General features: G+C 36.1%; 3 protein-coding genes across 3 annotated transcripts in view; 1 reads left to right on the plus strand and 2 right to left on the minus strand.

The window, feature by feature from the left end:
* cenpp (centromere protein P) overlaps positions 1–24232 on the plus strand; it is a 55437-nt gene that overhangs the window by 1849 nt on the left and 29356 nt on the right. The window contains exons 2-6 of the mRNA XM_067415627.1: positions 115–255; positions 398–555; positions 691–779; positions 4496–4584; positions 8474–8570. Of these exons, the coding sequence (XP_067271728.1) occupies positions 131–255; positions 398–555; positions 691–779; positions 4496–4584; positions 8474–8570 (558 nt within the window). The 5' untranslated portion in view covers positions 115–130. The remainder of the gene's footprint in view (positions 1–114; positions 256–397; positions 556–690; positions 780–4495; positions 4585–8473; positions 8571–24232) is intronic.
* On the minus strand, positions 10240–14942 carry ogna (osteoglycin, paralog a). The gene is made up of 6 exons (XM_067414764.1): positions 14701–14942; positions 12770–12863; positions 12383–12547; positions 11469–11671; positions 11115–11207; positions 10240–10993 (listed from the first exon to the last, which is right to left on the minus strand). The coding sequence occupies exons 1-6, from the start codon at positions 14851–14853 to the stop codon at positions 10823–10825; spliced, it is 879 nt and encodes a 292-aa protein (XP_067270865.1). The 5' UTR covers positions 14854–14942; the 3' UTR covers positions 10240–10822.
* Positions 18493–21154, minus strand: omd (osteomodulin). Its single transcript, XM_067416513.1, has 3 exons — positions 21104–21154; positions 18947–19906; positions 18493–18746 (listed from the first exon to the last, which is right to left on the minus strand). The coding sequence occupies exons 2-3, from the start codon at positions 19878–19880 to the stop codon at positions 18493–18495; spliced, it is 1188 nt and encodes a 395-aa protein (XP_067272614.1). The 5' UTR covers positions 19881–19906; positions 21104–21154.

Below are 24232 nucleotides of genomic sequence, written 5' to 3' on the forward strand. Positions count from 1 at the left end.
GCTGAAAAAATATCTCGATATATTTTAAATATCGAGATATCGCCCACCCCTAGATGTATATATCATGTAATTATTCTCTCTTTCTCTCTTGTATTTTCATAAATTGCTTTTTAGTAGAGTGAGGAAGATCATGGAGGAGAAATATGAGGAAGAGATCCAGATGCTCCAGCAGGAAATTAAAATGCTGGAGGCTGAACGGGAGGAGACTTTACGATCCATTTTCATTCAGCATGGAGATCGACTACAAGAGGAACTGTTAGCACTCTTCCTTGGATTTTGTTTATCAATATAACATACAGCAGTGTACATCGCTGTAGGATAACTTCATTGAAAATGGTTCACTTGAGGAATGGACTAAATTAATTACATTAAAGTTTAAACTTTTTCTCTCTTTCAGAAAGTCAGTCTGTGAGGAAAGAGAAGGTAAAAATGCTGATAAACATGCTCTTTCAGAAATCAACACGGAAGTCAGAGAGTTGGAAAAAGACCTCAGACGACAGACGGAAATCAATGGGATTGCTCTTAATGAGTGTTTTGTGAAGACGTTACACAAAAGTGAGATCAACTTGTCAGTTATGCAGACATATTTTAATATTTTGGTCTTAAATATAAAATAATTTATTACAATTTTGTATTTAAAAAATATATATAAAAGTAATTAAATGTTATTAACTTCTGTTGTCTCTTCAGGTGACAGAAAACGTGTACAGCAGCTCAGACTTGCAGGTCACTGCAGTGTACTGTTGTTCCAGGTTGAATTTGCTGTGACTGAGATTCAGGTACAAAGAAGCCACTAAGTATTTATGTCTGCACTTAAAGGGGTCATTTAATGGTACATGCACTTTTACAAGCTGATTGTATGGAAATGTGTGTTGGCAGTGTCTTTACACATTCATCCACTAATGATAAAATCCATCAAGTGTTTTTTTTAAATCTCATTATATGTTTTCCCCTGTCTCAATTCAAACCGTTCGACCATGTGACGTCACACTGTCGGACACCCCTCCCACGATTGTTGATTGACAGCAGCGTTTCAACACAGACCCGCCCTGAGCGAGCTATCATAGTCCGCCATTGTTGATACACTGTAGCAAAATGGCATCTCAGCGATTGCAGGGTTCTGTTCTTGGGTGTAATAACGAACACAGCAGTCGTTTTGATGTTTCTAAATCCGAACCGCTGAAGACGCAGTGGCTGAGTTTTGTTTTCAATGGGAATATTCCCCCCGAACAACGTCAATGCTTTTATGTTTACGTGAACCGCAAAGCCTTTCTCACCAGACTGCTTTATAAACGAGGGTCAGTATAAAGCAGGTTTGGCTAAGAAGCTGCTCCTGAAAAAAATGATCTGTACCAGCTATTCGTGTTCTTGCTGAACCTCCAGAAAATGTGAGTGTAGTTTGAAACGCTTGCACGCTTCACGATGAATGGGGCTACATTTTACAGGGTAAGTTAACTTGAATTACGGCATGCTTTCTGTGTATGACGTTCTCAATATAATACATAATCCCACGTTTAAAATGAACAACGCGTTATGGTTATTGTGCTATTACAAACTGTACGCTGGTGATAAAGTTATCGTGAACATGGTAACTACACTAAGCTTACTTTTGTAGATGGTTTATAACAGTGTCTGTTACTGTCCAGAAAAAAATTGTGTTGTAACAGTTATTACACTGCAACAAAGAAAAATGTTTTTATTGGCATTAGCTGTAACATTAATCAGTCAATGAACTAACGTATAGATCAGTAAACACATAGTATTCCTATCTCACTACGTTAACGGTACCCTGCCAGTACATACAAAGATAGATCAAAGTGACATTAAGTTAACCAACCATTCAGAAAGGTCCTGATCGAGCCTTAATTATCGAATTTTGTTGGAGCTGTCATCTTGTCCCGGGTCCGACTCCGGTTCAGATTGACACAGTTGCACTGATGTATCCTCAGAGACTCCCGTCGCCATTCTTTCCCCTCCACTGTTATTGTCAAGGCAATAACTCCACAAGTGTTTGTCAAACCTCCCCACAGAACAGAGGGGCAGGGTGAGTAAAGCTCATTAGCATTAAAGACACATGCACTGAAATGGCTTGGTGAAAACAGAGTTGTTTTTGACCAGGTAAAATTAGTTTTTTCTTATAATACTAATGAGATTTTTTTTATTAAAGTATATTACAAAGTTTTCATTTAGACACTAAAGAATCATATTAACTTATACAAAAATGGCATTATATGACCCCTTTAAAGAGTAAGTTCACCCAAAAATGTAAATCCTTTCATTAATTCCTCGTCGTTTCAAACCCGTAAGACCTTCGTTCATCTTCAGAGCATAAATTAAGATATTTCTGATGAAATCCGAGCGTTCTCTGACCCCTCCATAGACAGCAATTGAATTAACACTTTCAAGGACCAGAAAGGTAGTAAAACATTGTTAAAATAGTCCATGTGAGTGGACAGTAATTTACCCTTAATTGTATAAAATGCAAGAATAATTTTGTGCGCAAAAAACAAACAAAAATAATGACTTTATTCAACAATTTCTTCACGTCTTTGTCAGTCTCCTACGCAAGTTTACGTTGGTCAGCTCCTGCATCAGCATCACACACCAACGTTGTGGTGCTCACATAAACAGGATCAGCCAATGGTAAGCCAGTGTGCTGGCGTAGCTCTGACGTAACTTGGAAGCACTGCACTGTTTTTACTATGTCAACAACATAGTAGACTGACACAGAGTGCGTTTATGCATAAACGGTCAGAACAGGTAGTTGTTTGCCTCTTACCCTGATTTTGCACGGCATGTAAATGCATTAACCTGCTTTCTGTCAGCTTATTGAAGTTGGCATGTGTTATAGGTGACAAAAAACGCATATTCAGAGCACACGGATCCGGACAGAGTGAGAGTTTTTCATGAAAGATAGGACTTATATCACAAATGCAGACTCTTTCAAGACACAGAAAATTATAAAAATGTGTTCTCATCTCATGCAGCAGAAGTAGAAGAGGTTCAGTCAAAACCCTGCATATGTAACTGCACGAGAGAATAACATGCGCCGTAAATTTCCCGCTGACACGTTTGCAAGCTTTATTTAACATCACAACTGACATAACATTTGGAATACTCTGAGTGTGATACGGAAATTATTGTTTTCGACATCATTATAACCCGGTTTATTAATATAGTCATGTAAATGCAGTTTACTTGCGTTGTCAGTTTACTGGTTTGCATGTAAACGGGGAAAACTGGTTATTTCAATAGGCTGATATTTGTGAGTTATCAGCTTACTGGTGTGCATGTAAATGAGATCACAGATGAGAATAAATTGTTGAATAAATTGTAAAAAAATTTGTGTGTGTGCAGATGAACGAAGAGCTTACGGTTTAGGAGCGACATGACAGAATTTTCATTTTTTGGGTGGACTAACCCTATTGTTTATTACAATTAACATACCCTTTCAAAGTGCATGCAAAATGAATAACTCTTAGCAAAGCAGGGTAATTGAAATATTCCTCCTGTCTGATGAGTATGTAAAGATTGCATACTTTGTTTTTGCATACGTTTTTGGTTTGCAACCAGGCCCTGGCCAAAACACTTACAAAGTAAATTTTAAGAGGTTGTAGATCAATTACTATTTGGATCTCTAATGATAAGGCCTAGTTGCTAATACTTATACTTATGGTTAAGGGTTTAAACAAACCCATAATCATAAGTATTACACTCTTCCTGCACTGTCTGTGTTTGACTGTGAGGATGTGAGGATAAGTTACATTGTGACATGTTTTGTTTTTTCAAGCGCCATTCAAATTTTCTTCAAAAAAAGTAACACTAAGGTTCTCACATAACACCTAGTTATTAGATTGTTTCAACCAGTGATGAAGCCTGTACCTTTTATTTTCTTATGCTCAGCACTAGAGGGCAGCTTGTCTCCATTTTGACCATGACATTATTTCAACATTAGAGGATTTGTGCAGTAGTTCTTAAAATGCCTCTTTAATGGATTAGACTCGGCATTTATAATTTTAGTAGGTCTTCTTGCTTCTCTGAAATCTTCATTACAATCATAAATACTTCTCTTTGAGACACTTCATTTGCGCAAACATTTATACTGTTGCATTAAATCATTCAGAACAGAATTGTGGGTCGGTGATTGATGGCACTCTTAAAAATTGTGATTTTTAACTGGCACACTGTGGGAAGATCAAGATGTGATTCTCAAGACGATGATTTTATTTGGGCTTGAACATCTGAAGACGAGTCTCAGTAAAATTTAAGTCTCATTTAAATGTTATCCTTATCATGAGAATATTGGAAAATAAAGTTGAAAGTACATAAAGAAGTGAAAGCAGATTCATGTTACAGTACAACAACAAAAAAATTTCTGAAGAGAGTGACGGAAATCCCAACAGCCCTCAATCTCATGACAGGTAAATGCACATCCAAGACCAAGTGAAGGATAAAGAGATTATTTATGGTCTTGTTTAACTCTGTCTTTTTACAGGAGGATGATGCTCTTCTCAGGAGAGTTACAGAGCTCAATATTGTTGTGGATGGTGTTGAATTTAAAGATTTCTCTGCATTTGTGTCAAGGTAAAGTGATGATTGGTAACTGCTTAATATCATTGCCATGTTTGTTTTCCACTTATTTAATTCTTTTTAACTTTTCTTTTTAAAGGTAAGCGGATTCCATGGGTAATTTGTACTCTTCACACGATGTGTGCTTGTTTGCACGATTGAATCAACAGAAATCCTATTTGGAGAAAATCCAAGTTGTATAATAGGTTACACAACATGAAACCTACAGTGTAAGTAAACATCAGGCAAGTGAATTCCCAGACACCATAGAAGAGCTTTCTGCTTTATGTTAGTCTTGTAAAAAGAGACAAATCCAAACAAAACTCCATAGAAGGGAAATAAATGTATCCAGGTGGCTCATTAGCAGGATGCTGAGTGAACTCTGACCAGCTGTTGTTAACACAATGTGGGAGAGTTACTGCAGAGATCTGATTTTCTCATTTAGGACGGACTGACAAGGGTGGCAAGATCAGGTTAGATCCTGCCTCCGGCAGATTGACTGATGGCGATTTACACTTGAGAATCTTTCATACAAGGCAGCATATGAGCAAAATGCCACATAACAAAAAAAATATTCCTTCGTTAGGCAAATAAGGGCATCGTTTATGTGTTTGAGGGGGTTTTGTTATACTTGCAGCTAAAGGATTTGTTTATTCATGGTCAAGACCAAATGAACAAATACACTTTTTTGATCATTAGGCATGTGGTCCTTATCTGTGGTAGTTCCATCTTTTTTCCTATTTGGAAGACTGCATGTTATCCTGTTCTGTTCTATTGTATTCCATTCTGTTCTGTTGAACTCTCTTCTGCTTTTTTCTATATTCTATTCTGTTGTTTTTTATTGTATTCTATTGAACTGTTTTATGTTCTGTTGTATTTTATTGTATTATGTTCTGTTGGCGATCTTCTATGCAGTTGCGTTCAATTATTTTGTGATCTTTCTGTTCTATTGTTACTACATTCTGTTTTTTCTGCTCTGCTGTGATCTGTTCTGTTCTATTCCTTTCTGATCTGCGTTCTATTGTATTTTGTTCTTGTCGGCTTTGTTTCCGTTCGGTAGTTTATCTTTTTCTATTCTGATGTGTTCTGGCCTTTTCTACTTTGTTCTATTGCATTCTGTTGTGTTCTATTCCATTTCTTCTCTGTTATGATCTGTTCAGCTGTTTTCAATACTACTGTATTTTATCCTTTCTTTCCTGCTTTGTTCTATTTTATTGTCTTCTGTTGCTGTATTCTTTTATGTTCTTGTCTCAATCTCTGTTGAATTCCGTTCTGCTGTATTCTATTTTCTGTTCTGTTCATTCCACTCCCTTCTTCTCTGTTCCATTCATTTTGTTCTGTTCTATTTTTGTGCTAAAGCTCCTACAGGGCAGCTTCAAGGCAGGATTATTTTTTTATGTTGTTGGAGTAATCTCTCTTTTTAAACGATAGTCAGTTTCTCTGCTGGTGCTATAATGAGGTTCAGTCATTTGAGTTCAGAAGAACGCTGTGCCCAACATGATGTGTGGATTTAGTGTTTAAAAGTGCTGTGTTGACGGTCCGTAACATGTCCCGCTCATTAAACTGTCAACAAATGGCACCAGCAAGTCGATGACAGCCAACAGCACCCACAGAGTGTGGACTGTAAAAAGTGAACATGTGGACCACCTAAAGGCCACTCTGGATTATGTGAGGCTGGACAGTCTGTACAGGCATCTCCACACCAAAGACCTCAGGGATGAAAGTAATTGTTGTACTTGGTAAATTTAGTCGGTTTATCTGTTGTGGTTTTTTAGTATTAAACATCACAGTTGTCTGAGTTACAGTTCTGTCTTCTATTATTACTTGGACGATTACAGCACAGCACTTGCCATTAAAGTAGCACCTTTTGATGTTGATGCATCAAGCCTTTAACAGAATACAGCTTGTGTTGTACAGCATACTTACAATACACTTAAAAAGAGAGCTGAGGTTTGAACCTGCAGCTTTCAATAGGGAAGATTTAGGTTTGTAGTCAACTTAAATAACACGTTTATCCATTGATGTCTTGCATGTAGCTTCATACTGCCCTTTTTAAACCAACAGCCCTCTGGTTACAACTGTAGCTCTTTTAATCTACATAATATTACTTGATAAAAATGCATTGCACTTAAACATTTGAATTACCAATACGTTTTATTAGAGTTTTGTTTTCTAAAGACATGACTATATGATCTCCTACAGTTGGTCCACTTGGTCATAGGATTTTTTTTTATTTTTTTGGCTGAGATGACAAATTACAGTTTGAAGTAATGCTGCTGTTTTGGCAGTGGTTTGTTTGGGTCCTGTTCTAAAGTGCAGCCAGCTTCCTGGTCGCTGAATATACATCTGGATCATATTGTCTGGTCTGAAAGTCTGTCCTGGCATGAGAGAGTCGGAAAAATACTGGAGATAATGATTCTCGCATAAGTCTGAGTTGTCTCTGCATCTCAGGAAGACGCATTTTATAACCATTATGGCCCATGTAAACTTAAGAAGAATTTTTGAGCACTCTTGTGGTCAGGTACACAAGTGGAATCAGGCATGTCTGTGGAGACAGAGCTTAAACCTTATTTTTTTGTATTATTACTGTATCCTCTTAGCTGTGTTTGCTAATGTTGTTTATTCCATATTTAAGTTTCTTTATTTTCGACAACTGTTATAAGTATGAAGTTTGAAATGAAGCCTCATGATAAAATATATAAATTCGGTGATTTGGAACCTATACAAATAACGTATTATGTATTTTTTTTACTTGTGGTAGTACAAGATTTCATGCCATTGGTTCTTGGCAGCATAAACAACAAAATGAGGAAAAACTAAAGGGACAACTTTAGTGAAATTATCCAAAAGAGCCAAACATTGATTTGCCGTTAATCGGCCTGTAAAGTGATTTTGGCATTCAGTGTGTTTAGTCTGTTGAACTTAAAAGGTTAGCATTCTAGGAAAGCTTAAAAATGACTTTTTCAGAATCAAGATCCCCAATCAACAAATCTGTAATCACATACGAAGGAAATTGGTCATGGTACAAAATGAGATCCGCTGGCGAGGGTGATTTGTCTGTGGTTTCATTTGAACAGCATTAGATATCAATCAAACCAGTTGCCTGATTAATGTTTGTAAACTTTCAGCTCACCCAGGCCAAAAAATGTAAGGTGTACATTAATTGGCTGGTGTTAAGATACTGGTAACACTTTACATTAGTTAACATGAACTAATAATGAACTGCACCTATGAAGCATTCATTTATCTTTGTTAATGTTAATTTCAACATTTACTGATGCATTATCAAAATCTTGTTAACATTAGTTAATGCAGTGTGAACTAACATGAACAAACCATGAACCCTGTATTTGTATTAACTAAAGTTAACAAAGATTAACTAATGCCAAACAGAGGTGTTGTTCATGGTTAGTTCATGTTAACTAATGCATTAACAAATACATTAACTAATACAACCTTATTGTAAAGTGTAACGGATATTCTCTTGGAGCTTTTTTCTCTAACTCTTGCCATTAAGCTGCTGTCTTCTACTCTTGGAGTGGATCCATTTAGTTTTGAGAGACTTACCATTTTTCCATCACTCATTACAATGTCGGCTTTTCACAGACAAGACTCGAGAGTCATGGAAAGTTGTGTCCTGTGCCACAGTTTTTGGGCCCCTGTTAAATCTATGGAAAATCTCAAAATGTCTTGTAACGTCAGCCTGTGAAGGGATTAAACACAAATACACAGTTTATCCTATATATGTATGCTGAATTTTACATCAAGGAGGACATGTTCCTGTCAAGTTTTTCATCAAATAGTTAAAGACAGTCTAAATCTTTAATTAGAATGTATACCAAAGTGAGCAATACAATGTTGGGCATTCTGGGGTATTAATGTTACAGTGCTGTCTTGTTTGCAGAGCGGAGGACACAAAAGATCTTCTCTTGTTCTTCAGGACCTTGAGGATGTTCTCTGAGAGATGTGAGGAGAGGCGTCAAACATTTCAGCACTTTCAGGTAACCAACAATAGAAGCAACGGATACGTTGCTCAACTAACTAGGGATAGACTCCATTACTTTAATACTAAGAAATGACAGAAATTATTGATCATGTTAGTAATTCAAACTCCAGCGACAGCTACACAAATTTAAAAAGTCAAGCAAGGGATTTAAATTTGTCTGGTTGTGGCATCAATTTTCAGATTGGTTGATGCATAGTATTCAGACTTATTATGCAGATAATATATTTTGTATTTAAAAACATATTTTGAATTAAATTTAAACATTTTGACTAATGCTATTTTGGACTAAACTGTAATTGCAGACAGGGTTCCTAAGCAGCAAGGAAAAGTATGGAATTTAAATTGAGCAATTTCCAGGTCTGAAAAATATATAAAAAATAAAACAATGGGGAAAAAAAGTGTTTCCAGGGCCAGGCTATTGACGCTATTCAGTTTTCTAAAATATAAAATTAAGAATAAAAAAAAGAAAGAATTCATCATGCAAGCAAGGTATTTTAACGTCAAAAGTTTAGCAAGCCTTTAGTGATTATCAAACCTGACTAAATTCAAGGTACACATTTTCATTACGCAAAACTGTTTGTCTTTACCGTAAGCAGGTCTGTTTTAAACTTCTTTTAAAGAACATTTACTCAAATCCCACTCAAACCAGCAACAGATAAAGAAGCAAAGACTCATCTTAATCAGACTGTACTTTGCTGTTTGGTAATCATATATAAATATCATTATATAAAATATAATGCTGATAATAATGCTACATAAATAAAACCATTTATGTAAAGTATGGTCTGAAAAACCTATTAAGATGTTTGGAAATTTGAGTCTGGAAAAGTATGGATTATTTTAATGTTTAGGAAATCTGGGAATAAATAATACACTAATTATATAAAAAGTTATAGAAAGAATATGAATATTTGCACCAATATCTATCCAATACAAAGACACCTAATTTCTTAGATTTATTTACCTCCTTTGAGGAAAATATATCAGGGATTCTGCCTGGAATAACAAGTTTTCCACTTTTATTTCTCTTTTGAGGTTTTCTTTTCTAGTTAGACTTACTTTGCTGTATCTAATGTGTACAGGTATATATATATATATATATATATATATATATATATATATATATATATATATGGGAAGCTATATATATATATATATATATATGGGAAGCTATATATATATATATATATATATGGGAAGCTATATATATATATATATATATATATATATATATATATATATATATATATATATATATATATATATATATATATATATATATATATATATATATATATATATATATAAAATGAGAAAGATTGCTGATATTGCTAAATGCAAGATTGGGAACAAATTCCAAGACTCGATGGCAGTGAAAGTTTGGAAATGTATCCTCTGAGCCAGTATGAAAAACATTCCATTATTTGCTGGGACCATTGTGCGTAATGGCTGCCAATTTGGCCAGTTAAATGGAACAATATTACCCTACTTTTTCCAGAACTTTCTACATGCTCAATCTTTAGGGATGAAATTTGCAGATAGTTGTTTTGGTCTTTTTTTGAGTTGCACATTTTTTGTTGTTGCTTTAACTGCAGTCGGGCATAGCTGTTATAAAATATTAAAGCAAACTAGTCACAAGTTTTTAGAAAAAAAAGTGTATTTGAACAAAATGAACATATGTTGATTTCATACAATGTTTTACTGTACAGTCTATTGTTTAATTCACACATAGGTAGTAATTACAAATGTAGAATATAAATAATAATCAAACAATTAATGAAAAGGTCAGTTGGGAAAGACCAGCGTCTTGGAACTTGGAATGGGTTCCTCGCCCCCTAATCAACTTAGCAGGCATCTTCATTTCAGCTAAAGTAAGACATTTTAACAGTACTAGAAAGTGTCAGAAATTCACAGAGTTCTGAGGAATACTAGAAGCTTGACTGCCGCTTTTCATGATCTCACATTTTGCCAAGCAGTAGCCTCCAGTGGTTATTTACAAAGAATGTAAAGTTATTCTTTCAAAGAGTGTTTCAGGTTCATCTACAAAGTCAATATCAAGAGGAAATCTAAGTGTTTGGGCAGCTGTTACATAATTAGATATATAGTATAGATTCTCATGGTATTAACCTTTTGTACACTTAATTGTGCACAGGCACCAGGAGATTGAATTACTTTTCCTTCTCGGTTTTAGTCATCATCGTTGGCTATCCAAGGACTTCTCACTGTGTTGAACCTTTAATTCTGTTTTCATTGGTATCGGCCAATTGGTAGAGACTGCAGGCATATGAAACTGTTGGGGTATTGGCCGAGGATGACGGGATTTCCATCCATACGGACCTCGTTCATGTTGGGGCGGATGTAGTAAGTGTTGTTGCCTTTGCAGAAGGTGTCCACAGTCACGGATGAAATGTTATTGTTCTGTAAAAAAAACGAGTTCACTCAACGGTTTGGAAAGGATTATATTACATTTGTAATTTTTTTGTTTTGTATGATTTGTGTGTAGAACACTTAGCATGCAAAACACGTTCAACTTTATTACCTGAAGGTGAAGTGTACGGACAGTCTCTGGAATGAAAGGAACGGCCTCCAGTTCATTGTGAGCAAGATACAAATGTACCAGTTTGTTTAATTTCTAGAAGCAAAGAAGATCAAAAGTTTTGGTCAGAAGTTTTGTCAAATATGTCTTTTTTTTCTCTTGCTCAGAGTAATTTGGTTGGGTATTTTTTTCTAGAAATGAGTTTGGATCTTTAAAAAAAGACACTTCAGGATATTTAGAAAAGCAGCAAACACGAAAACAAAAGGTTGTATGTTAGTTGATAGTTTTCAAACAGGTTGTTTGGAACAAATTTGGTCATATAATTGAAATAGGCCTATGTAATTCTTTGCTCTTTACCTTGAAAGCATTTGCCTTGATTCCTTTGGTCCTCAGTTTGTTGTGATTAGCGTTGAAGGAGGTTAATTTCGTTGGTAACATTGGTAGCTTGACCAACTGGTTTTCAGCTAGTGAGAGTTCTTCTAGCATGGTGAGCTTAGCAAATGCTCCATCTTCAATTTCAGAAATTATGTTTCCAGTGAAGTCGATTCTCTTTAGAGTCACTACAGTAGATGGGCAGAAATTGAAAGAATAGCATTAAATTGATAACTTGAGTGTTAAGCATCACTTTAGACACCTAGACAATTTGTCTCCGAAGTTACACTTCTGCCATCGATGTGGTTACTTTTTTCATGCTTACTGCAATTTTTGTTTTTTTAAAGTGCTTTTTTGAAAGTTACCCTATTAATACGTTTTTATTAGCACCCACTTTGCATATCCTATATATGCAACAAATCATCTTGAAAACTTTGGAAAATGGGGGATTGCACAAGTCTGTTTGTTAGTGAAGGTGGTTTTCTAGTGATTTTGATTTATGGGCTGAAATTATAGTGTTTTTAAAGCCTTTGATGCATGAGGCCCCCAAAAGCGTTTTAAACACTAACTGCTCCCTCTAGCTATGTTTTTTTTAAACCCTTGATGCACTGTGCAAACAGAGTAGTTTACCACATGTCTAAGTTTTTGTCAACACGCATGCCTTGACGTTGCGGTTCAGAAATGTGATCGAGGCTTTATGCAACCCAAGAGCTTGCAACCTCTTGCGATCAGATTTGGAAATCTTTTGGATGAAATGGACTCTGTTATTTCTGAAAAGCAGCTGTTTGTCTCCTGCTCTCCTTGAGGGTAATTCCTTATCCTGTCCAGAAGAATTGTATTTGTTATCCCATTAGTAAAAGCAGTCAACAAGAGTTCCAAAGCAAGTCAAGTCAACTCACCGATATCTCCAAAATCTTTGGCTGTTATTTTTTTTATCTTGTTGTACCGAGCATAGAGGTAGTTTGTCTCCTTGGGCAGAGCAGGCACTGAAGTCATATCTGGGTCGACCTCCTCACAGTAGACAGATCCAGTTAGACACACACACAGTAGACAAGTTGGAAGGTCTGGAACATGTATAAGTTTTTATTCAAAATAGGCAAGTTAATGAAAGTTGGTGGATGAGCAAATGCATTTCTTCTTTCCTTAACCACTTCCCACTCACACAGGCATAGCTCATGAACAAATAAACATATAGTAAGGGCACTTGTGTGAAACATGTGGTATTTTAAAAAGAGCCCATTACTCATTCTTTTCAGAAAGTAGACCAGGTGTCAGTCGTTCATTACCTGAAGGGTCTCCCCCAGGCGCCATTGGACTGGAGTCCTCTGGGGCGTCGGCAGGCAGCAGGGCGCTGTTGTCGTCGTCGCCATCTGTCGCTCTCTGTAAAATGGCTTTATTGGTTGGTACATTTGGTTGTTTGACAAAGATACCACATTCAGGTTAAACAGCATTAATTAATATCCATATATAAAAAATATTTTAGGAGCTTCCCAGACTTTGTGTTGATGTTAAAGGAAAAGTTTGCAAACCTGTATGACTTGTTGCATGATCATTGCGACCAGATTATTGAGTCAATGAGTACTCGAAAGCATGACTACTTTTTAATGATATCGGTTCTTTCCATCACAGTTCTTTTATAGCTTCAGAAAACTTGAGCACCTGAATGGATTTTTTTTTTATGACCTTTTTAAGGTACATTTGCATAGTTTTTTGAATTGTGGAAGCTTCAATGTCTGTTTGTTGTGAATGCATGGAAAATGGTCATCTTTTGTTTTTCATTGGCTAAAGAAAGTTATAGCATGAGGGTAGAGCTGCACGATTCTTGAGAATCACAACATAGAGATCACAATTCTCTCACCATTCTAAAAAGATAACTACACAAAATAACATGTCATGTATTAATTGCTGCAGTCTATTTACATATATTTTTTTTTTTACTTTGAATTAGTTATTAAATTAAATAGTTTTGATAAATAATTCAATGACTTATAAAATTGACGTCACTTGTTTCATTACTGGATGAATCAGTGTTTTTGAACAAATCTCTTGAATGACAAATAATTTTTTTAACAGGCACTTGTCACCACCTACTGATGTAATGCTACTATAGATATCAGTGTATATATCCGAACTGTAAACCTTAATCCCAGTACTTGTGATAATTTGAATTATTACTGCGTGGTTTTAAAAGACTCTTTGTGAAGCTGTTTCATACCTAATCATGACAACTGCTCTCTCTGGGTCAGCGTCAGTGGAAATGCAATTCTGGTGTGTTCTAATGTGGTCATGCTTGTCAAAAGTTTTAATAAACATAGCCAAATCATTGTCATTTAGGAATAAGATCCCATGGGTATTTGAATCAAGATTGCGATCTTTTAACAATTAACCATGCAGCTCTACATGAGGGTGAGTAAATGATGATAAATAAATGGTTTGGTAAACCTCTCCTTTTACATCTCCTTCAGCTTGTTTGGACAATGATCTTGGATACGAGTGTCTGTCTGGACCTGTTTGCCCTCAGGTGTCTGTTAAATCACCCTGACAGTGTCTGACCTCACAAGTTAGCGTGAAGCTGTGGGTGGGAGATTTGAGCCTGAGGGAACTCCTCCAGAACAGATTGCTGACTAATCAAAGAGCTTGCACACAGTGCCGGGCAGCTGTTGAGCCCATCTCTGAATTGGAGCGAACTCTCAATTTGTATTATTATTACTTTTTTTGCTTTGTTTTTTCAAAAATGTACGGAAGTAATCTGACTTCATGGTGAAAATTTAAAAGGTGAATCCATGCAAAAGTGCAATATAATTTGGTTAATCTACAGCGACTTAGCTTAATGGAAAGGTGAATAAAAGTGTCATTTTAAATTGTTAGATACATAATACAATTAAATGAAGCAAAAACTTTCGCTAATCATTGATTTTTGAAAATCCAAAGTGCTGTAAATAATTCATTAATAATATGAATTATTAATTAGTTGTATAAATATATTGGTTAGTTTATTATTTTATTAATATATATACATGTAATGTGTGCTGTATGGCTTAAATATATAGTGCTTCAGTGGGAACAAGCAAACTCGGTTAAACTATAAAAATAAAATGCATATATAAATTGCACAAGCAGTAGACAAAAGCAAACCCATCTCTAAATATAGTGTTATATTGTAAATATCCTTTGCAGAATATAATGATTAATCATGGAATAAAAACTCAAAGTTTACCTTATTCCTCTGTGCCCTTACATCGATTTCCTCAGTAAGTGCTACATCCTCCACTCTGTGATGCCTGTGATTGTGGTAGTGTGCACCAGATGCTGAGAGCACCCATGATGCCAATATGACTGCTGAAATAAGCATTCTCAGCCTTGTCCCCATTGTATCTGAAGACTGGGATGTGTTCTGCCACGTTAAAGAGGAGAAGCGCAGTGCAGGCAGTGGTTGGCTATTTTCTTGGTGCCTGTGAGTAAAATGTGATCTGTCAAATCAGGATTTTAAGCCCCACCACAGACTGCCAGAGGAGATCCTTAAGTGGGAGTTTATGGAGCAGACCTTAACCCTTCGCATTCCCATCTGAGCTGATCAGACCACTGTGTCGCCTGCAGGGTTTGGCCATGTTTGTGGTCTGCTGGGAAAAAAACTTTGTAAAAGAGAGCAGAAGGCAATGAAAAGGACTGTTAGTTTTTGCTTTGGAGATTTGTGGCTCAGAATTGTATGTATGCTGGATATTTAGGCGTGTTTGGCTCTTCTTAGCATTGTACCTAATTAATCTTTTCTTAGAGAAGCAAGGCAATGGGAGGACAATGGTAATTGGGATAGATAGTAGGACTTTATGATAGATCATATCTAAGTTCCCTAATTCTTTGATTATAGGTGTCCTTTTCTCAATAGCCTTGCTATATTGTTCATTTTATATTTTGCTTCATATGGGATCCTTACACTTTTCCAGTTTTGATTGATTTTACATTTATCAGAACGACTAGCTTGATTAGATTTCTAGGAATTGCTATGCAACTGTGATTTAAACATTGTCAGTTTGTTTTGTGTAATTTGCAGGTTTGCCTAGATACATTTTATTAAAAACATAAAATGGATTAGAGGAACAGAGCTCTATAAAACAGACATTTGAAGATCAAGGTGAAGAAAAACATGTTTAATAGGAAACATATGACTGTTTTACTCTCCTTTTTGCACCTTAAGACAAGAAGAAATGCGACTCAGCCCTTTAAAATAAACATGTATGGAAATTGAGAGAAACAGATGAAAATTGAGAATGAATAACATTACAGGTGTGTTAGCAATTATGCTAACCTGTAAAACTGTACTGTACTGGGAAAAGGGGCCAAATACTTAGAAATGTTTTTACAGTGCTGATCCTCCATGGTACATTTCTCCGTCAGGGTGGTTTCTTCATCATATGACTTGATTTGGAGTATTCTAAATATTTAAACGTAACCCCTCCACACTAAAGTACTGGAGTGTAAGAATGTGGAAAACAACATATTTTCATTATTATCCACTTTTCCACAGTTGGGCTGAACAGTTCTTAGATTGGTTAGGATCGGTTCCTTATGATTACAAACAATTCTCGGCCCAGAATTCCCGTGCTAAACCGTGCTGGTTGAATCCGTGAAGTGACTTCGCAACTCCAAAATTGTCTGTTGCCTGGCACGGAATGGGACGGCTATGCAATGAGAACCGTTTGGCCCGATGGTTGATTGGACGGTGGGTTGTGAAGGGTAGTCGGATGCTCTGTATAATTAGTAGAGATTGTGCGATAATTGAATTCAACAATTTATTTAACTAATTATTTTGATAAATAATAGTTTTTGCATTTACAATTATCATTTAAAAAAAAAAAATCTGCTATCTAATAACGATCACAATCTGGTAAATCTTTAAAGTATAGTGCCCCAAAATGGCATTATAGCTTTGACCAAAAGTTTTGGCAGTAACATAGCAAAGTTTGCTTCAGTTTATGTAGATTATTTTTTTTACATTTCTATCATCAATATGATTGATGAATCTGAACATGGTGTTTACATGAATGCTAAGGTGATCGGGTTGATGTGAACATTTACGTCACAAGCTTCAAGACAGAATTGATCTTTTGACATGCACACACTGCACAAATATACAGATTTTTCCTGCTGTTTGCACATATAAGCATCCTCTTAACATTGCTGTTTTTCTTTGTTTTCAAAAAATAGACTTAATATTTATCTACTTTTACCTATTATGTGAACCTTTGTGCTTTGCTGCTTACATTTATAGAGCAGTAAAAAGCCTGTTCCCATGCCCAAAGCAAGACATCTGTGGATGAGAGTCCGAAGCAAGGACTGGTGACATGTTGTCTTCTATCACTTCACAGATGATGAGTGGAAGGAGAATTTAAAATGACACAACAGTCATTTTATCTTTACATCTTTACGCCATTTACTATATCATTGCATATACGGCAAACGTTCCAGTTTATTTTTTCAATCCATGCAACCACCCTTCAAATTAAAGGAAATTTAAAGGAACTCTATGTAAGAAATGTATTTCATTTAATCATAAAATGGCCCTGATATGTCACTAGACATTAAGAAATCATGTTCATTTCAAATACTTGTATCACTGACAACAGTCTGGCCAGGATATGGTCATTTAAAAGTTGTTGTTGCAGCCCTCAACATATGTTGTGTTTTGGCCTGAAGCTCCGCCCTACACCTATCTACCAATCACAAAGTCAGTAGTGTTTCGGCATCCGGGTTGCCAGATCTGCTCTAGTTACCACAGCTTCAGCTACAAACGTTCCTGCTGATCCTGCAGCCTATCTGGCAACCTCGAGCCAGGGGGAGGGGGAGAGGGAGAGGGGATACACTGCTCTACAGTTATATGAAAATGATTGCAGTCACAGTTTTGGCCACAATCTTACATACACTTCCTGTAAATTGGATTTAGCCGATTTATTCAGATTGACGTGGTTACATGTGACTTTTTTTGTTCTGATTATGCTACTAGTCCAATTACAAATGTTTAGGGTTAAAATTATTAGGGTCCATGTAAATGCATCATATAATATTCTGGCAAACACTGATAAGGATTGCATAAGTTTAAAGGTTTTTTACAAGTTTTATCAGCAAAAACATTAAATATATACAAATAGTCATTTACAGTGTTGACCCTTCTTCTCTATAAGCTCTGTGATTCGCTCTGGCATGCTGGATATCAGCTTCTTGGCCAAAGATGTGTGTATGAACTTGTTCACACTTTTTTATATGCTGATGATATGATTAGTGAAATTATGTTAGCTGGTCATTTTGTGCCAGGGCCAAAAAACAATTTTTTGTGGCAATTTAAGCTTTTGCAATTTGCAACAACTGAAGCAGCAAACTTTGTGAAACACATTTATGCCACTGCCAATACTTTTTTACCCATGGCTGTACATTGTGTTCAACAGGAAACATGTGTTGACATTCAGCTGGATTTATTTGTGATTATGGCAATGTATTTAGTGTTTCAGTTTTCTTAGTGTGTTTATTCTAGTAAACTAATGGTCTATCATTATTATTTGCATGCAATAGCATTGCTGTATTGTTTTCCTTCCTTTTTTGTTGATTTTTGCTTTAGGCTGGATCCTACACTTTTCATCTTCAATAGCATTTCACAGCAATTTATTCAGAAAAAGAGTAGCTTTGTTATTTATTACATTTACATGCATTGCAGCACAATGTATTAATGTACATACATGCCTTTTACTGTATTAATGGATAGAAAAGGGACATTGTGCAAAATAAAGCAGAACTTTCTGTAAATAGCAATTATATTTTGGCCACATTTTATGCTGACTGAGATGCATCAAAGCTTACACATGCATGCAGAAAATCGAATCAAATGTTCAAGCAGCAAGGAATGGAATGTTCAAAGTTACTAATATACTGTATGTTTAATAATATTTAAATTATAAATATAGTTTTATTCTTATATTTGAATAATGAATAGTTTGATTGGTTGAACTTTGTATGGCACATCTCAAAAATCAATGTCGATAGCCTTGTTGCTCCCAGGCCTTTTTGGGCGGTTTGGTTTTTCATATTTTTTGGGTTCAGAGTCATCTTCATCATCCTTCCTTTGGTTTCCGTAAAATATCATTATCAGCCTTGGGAAGCATCTGTAAGCATAGTAGTCCACTGGTCCTGTTAGCTTATTGTTATCGAGACGAATGTAGGTCAGCATGTTAGGGTTGCCAAGGTCTAGTGATGGACACATTAGAGAGATATTCAGATCTGCAAAGAGACAAGAAGTTTGATGAAGTAGAATGATATTTGATAAAGGGTTGAAGAACACTGCAGTAGAGCAGTTTAAACAATTTATTATGTGTTTTTAGAATAACATATTTGTTTGAATAATAAAAAAAAAGGTCTATCATTTCTTGAAGAGACCATCATGCTGTATTCTACATTTGTACCTTTAGGTTTTAACCTACCTTTAAAGTCGTTGTGATTTAGATACAGATGTTCCAAGGTCCTGGGAACAAAAAACGGTTTGGAGAGCTGGTTATGGCCCAAATGGAGCTCCATCAGTTTGGACAAGTTGAAGGCAATGTATGCAACAGATTTGAGTTTATTGTGTGACATGCGTAAGGACAAGAGATTGGGAGTCTTCTTAAAGTAACCCTCGGGTATGGAAGATATTGAGTTGTTTTCCAGCGATATCTGCTGGATCGATTCTGGAAGGTCTGTTGGCATGGACTTGAGCTTATTGTTGCACATGTTGATTTGCATGAGGCTCTTCATACCAGATAGGATCTTTCCTTTAATACCTGCATCTGTTAGTCTGTTACTGCACAAATCCAGCACTGTAAGTTTTGTAAGCTCTCGTATAGCATCAGCCGGTATCTTGGAAATTTTATTGAAGCCCAGATGAAGTCTTTTAAGGGTTTTTGGCAAAGGAGATGGGATTTCTTCCAGGTTATTATGCTCAAGGTGTAACTGAATGAGTTCTTTGAGTATATTGAAGACCTCTTTATCCACCTTAGATGACTGGAGCTTATTGTAGCTGAAGTTGATTTCCCTCAGGGATGTGGCATTAACAAAAGGCTTTGAAGTTATCTCTTCTATGTAGTTATGCTGAATGTACAAGTGGCGGACGTGTCTTGGGATGTTGGGAACCGCCTTGAGTTCTCGGTGGTCGCAATACATGGCAAAAGGATAGGATATGGGGCAGAAACACTCGCTGGCACATTCGTACGAATACATTATTTGGGAATCGTAATCATGTTGTTGAGTTACAGAAACTTCAGGCAAAAAGTTGTCAACTACGTCATAATCGGTATAGTCCTTGAGATGCTCTTGAGAAAGTACCAGAGCTCCAGAGAGAAGATACAGAGATAGAATTGTCAAGATCTGTGATGATGTCATGGTTTAGTTGGCTTTTCCCTAAAAATCTGTTTGGATCAGACACAAAAAATAATTGTATTTTAAAAATGTGCCTTAATTGTACTGAAATGATGATACATACAAATGAACTATAAATAATACTCATCATCCATAATATATTGCAATACTATTTAAGTGGGCTAGTTTCCAAAAACAGTGTGAATAAAAAGTGGTCACAGATATAATTGGCTACAATGAGATTTGGAGATTTAAACAAGAGCTGGATTTTTATTCACTTTTTTGGTCTACTCAAAGCGGTTTGGTACTTTTACAGAAGACTAAACACCCCTAATTGCACACACTTTGGGCAATATCACATTTTTCTGTAAATGTTGATATTTGTTGAGTGTTCTCTTCTGTTCTCTATATGTCTGGGATGAATTATCTCAGCAGGGTTTTTACTCTGCCTGTTGAATAACTAGTATTAATTGGTATTTATGTTTTTTTTTTTTTTTAAACTTCTAAACACATTCGTTTTTGGAAAGATGAACACTACCTTGTAATAAATGAAAGAACTCTGTCTTCTTAAATAATTGTTTATATTTGATGTAATATTCTCCTACACTAAAAAAAAAGTAGTTTGGTCATAGTACTAATATGAGCTGGCAAAGCAGCTACATAAAGTGATCCAAAAAATACAGCGAGTTAAAAACAAAATCTAATTTAACTACTGTAACCGCTCAGTACGACAGTTTCTCTCTAAAGTAATTTTCTTGTCTTCTACAGAACTTTGACATGTTGGTATTTTGGCTATGGTTTTAATGTTGCTTAGTTTAATAATTACTTGTTCTTTAAAGCTGAAGCTTGTTTTCATTAATCAATCATAGAGATATTTGTCATAGTTGGAAACCACATATGAAGTAATATTTCAAACTCAATTGGCCCTGTGACTTGTTTGTCTAGTAAAGCACATTTTAAAATAAATTAAAAAGATATTCTGTGCAATTCCTTAAATATTTCTAGATATAAAAAGGTATTAGAAGCAATGTCATTAAGTCTTGTGACCTGACTTAAACATGTGGGCTGGTAAAATTTAAGAGGAAAATGAATACCTCTTTTTATTGTCATGCTCAAAGCAGTTCTTTTTGGAAACATCGATGTGAATGATATAATATGCTTGTAAAAATCTCACACAAATTAGTACAAAAGTGATTTCATTACTAAGCGGCATATACTGCACTATCTTTAAAATCATGATATCATACCTGCGGGTTCGTTATTCTCTCTGTGGGAGGCCGAATGAAATTGTGAACACCGAGTGCCCAAGATGAAACCCAGCAGCATGGGACCCCTTCAGCTTGAACGATGTTGCCTAAAGCGGGGAAATGTTTTTTCTCCTGGGATGAGCGTGAAAGATTACCTCTGTGGTTTCCCCCACAGCAGCATTAGACGTTTTGGGAGAGATTGTGATCTGCCTCTTTTGCCGTGGAAACGATTCTGGAAGCGTTTGGTTGCATGTGTTCGGTGACCTCAGTAAAGCCTCGTGGTCTCATCTGATTCTTCTTTTCCCCTTTTGTTCAGTTGAGGTGAGGTTGAAGTTTCCAGACATAATTCTGGAAGGAACGGCCTAGTATCCAGTCCACATTATTGCATGTGGACAGTAAAAAATTTAACCCACAAAATTAAGGCCAGACTCACAACAGGTGTTGCACTAGTGCAGCTAATGTTATGCAATACTAATACAAAGTATGTTTTTTACTATACATTATATTAGAATGAAATGTATAGGATTCTATATGTGTACAGTCAATTGAAACAACAACTTCAGCCAGTGTTCATACAAAGTTTTGTTTAGACGGAAAATTTGTTGCCAAATGTGGCCTAAAATGCATTGGCAATAATTAAGTGGGTTCAATTTAATTGGTTTAGACATTTCTTGCTCACTTTATGCAGGTCTTCTGCAACATGACTACTTTTTCCAGTACATGTACTGTATCAGAGGTAAACCACAGACGGTCTCTCATGAGCCGTCTACATAGTGTCGTTTTTTTGCGTTTCAGTTTTTTTCTGAATTGGCTAGACAGACCCCTCAGCACTCATTCTGTCAGCTGGAAGATTTGTTTTTGCTGCTGCCCACATGGCAGACTCTGAGAAGTCTCTGCAGCATAAATGCTACCGCGGGTAAAAAAAAAAAAAAAAAAACCCTGTCAAGATTGTAATCCCAGGAGGTGCATTTTTTGTAAGGAAGGGGGTGAAAATTTGGCAAGCCATATTTTTTGATCTTCGATAAACTTTTTTGATAGATATGCGACGTTACAATAATATTTATGCTTGGGAAAGATGAGCATTTGCATGCATTCTGCACATTAGCAACGCTCTTTAATAACATGCCAGTTTTTTAGAGGACTATCGCTTCTGGGGAACATGCAAATGGGCCATATGCTTTGCATTTTAATTCTCACACTGTGCTTTCACAACTAGGAAACTCGAATGTACGTTTGCAGTCACATTTAAATTTTGACTGCGATATGCTTCTATACTCATTGATCAAAATGACAGTTTTTTTTGTTTTTGTTTATTGTACAGTGCTTCCTAAATACCAACTAGATGGCCCATTGGTTATATTCAAATGTATATTATACAGTTAAAGCAGTGAAGAAAAAGACTGTTTATGGTCTTAGGTAGGACATTATAAATGGTCCTATGGAATAGTATTTTTTTCCAGTTAAATAAAGGTTTAACTGTTGACCAACACAAAAGTCTTGGTGTAAACACCATTGCTTTGCATGCAAGTACCATGAGTTATTTTATGGACCATTTGAATCTTTAAAAAAAACCTAATGAATCCACAAATGCGTGTCTGAACAAAACAGTTGTTTAGAGACTTTATGGAAAATGCTCCGCAGGAGGGAAGCGGTCTGGTGGCTCTTTTGAAATGAGCTGATAAAAACAAGCTGGGTGGTTGTTTTCTGTCTTAGTTCAAAGGTATTCACTCTGGAGGGAAATTGTATGGGGAAAAAATATTAGGTGTGTGTAGTGTAAGAAAGACCTAAACTAGACCTAGAATCAGCTCTTCATAGCTCTGTTCTCAAATTTTACAAGAGCTTATTTATTTGGATTTGCAATAGTTAAACCTTATGTTCTGTTTGGCCTTTAATAACTAAAACACACACACACACACACACACACACACACACACACACACACACACACACACACACACACACACACACACACACACACACACACACACACACACACACACACACACACACACACAAATTAACCAGAGGCATTAAACTACATTCCTGCTAATTTCAGATATTTAATAATGATTGATTCATCATACAAGTGGAAAAAATTCTCTGCAGGATTGTTCACATCTGAGGGTTTGCGCTGACTGTGAGAAGGAAATGTATTGGTGTATCTTAAAACCATTTCAATTCTGTGTCTGAATCCCTCAGGTGTTTTTTGGGGCTCAGAGATCCTAAATGATCCAAACCTGTTGTGAGTTTTTTGGAGACGCCGGTATGCAAGACGTGGCAGCAGCAGATCAGGCCAACCTGAAGATTTGTTCCATATGTTTCCTGAGCAGAGCCTCTCTCTGTAGACACCACCCCTCTGTGTTGTTTTTTTCCCCCATCTTAACCCGTTCAGACCCAAATTATATTACAGGGACACAAAATAAGCTGATTTGTCGAAATCTAGTTATTTTGCTGTAGTATACAATGAGACACTATCAACCAATTTTACAATCCATTTCAAGTAATATAAATATTGTAAAATTACTTTATGGCTCCACTGTGCTTGTGTGTTTGTACATCTGTGCATCAGAGGTTTTTTTATTACATTGTTACGCCAGTAGGTGGCAGCAAGTGACTGTCTTTATGAGTGAGTTGTACAGTTACAATTGAGCTACAGTTACAATTGAGCTGATTTTTGTGTAGTCAGGCTACAGCCTTAATCTCTCTAAATATGAAAAACGTAATACTAATAACTGGAGTGGTTGGATACTACTGCTTTCGTTGTGTTTGCTGCACATCCTCTCTGTCTTGGAATAAGTGCACAAACCAGAATTGAATTGTAGTCTGATTAAAGTGTATATATAGGTGCTATGCAAAGCCAAGCTGTAATCGCATTATCCAGGACTGGTACGATTTCTGTGGGACTAAAGAATTTACAGGTTGCTATGCTTCATTCCAAAGGATGGTAACCCATACTCTAAATTTGACTTCTGCATTTAACCCATCCAAATTAGTGAACACACACTTACACTGCAAACTATGAACACACACCCGTTGCAGTGGCCAGCCATTTTTTAAAACTTTTTTTTTTACTGTGGCTGTGTCATTCATTTCCTGCTGGTATCAAGATGAAAAGATGGTATTAAGATC

Source organism: Pseudorasbora parva, chromosome 14, assembly GCF_024679245.1.
Source record: "Pseudorasbora parva isolate DD20220531a chromosome 14, ASM2467924v1, whole genome shotgun sequence".
In the NCBI taxonomy this organism is placed as follows: Eukaryota; Metazoa; Chordata; class Actinopteri; order Cypriniformes; family Gobionidae; genus Pseudorasbora; species Pseudorasbora parva.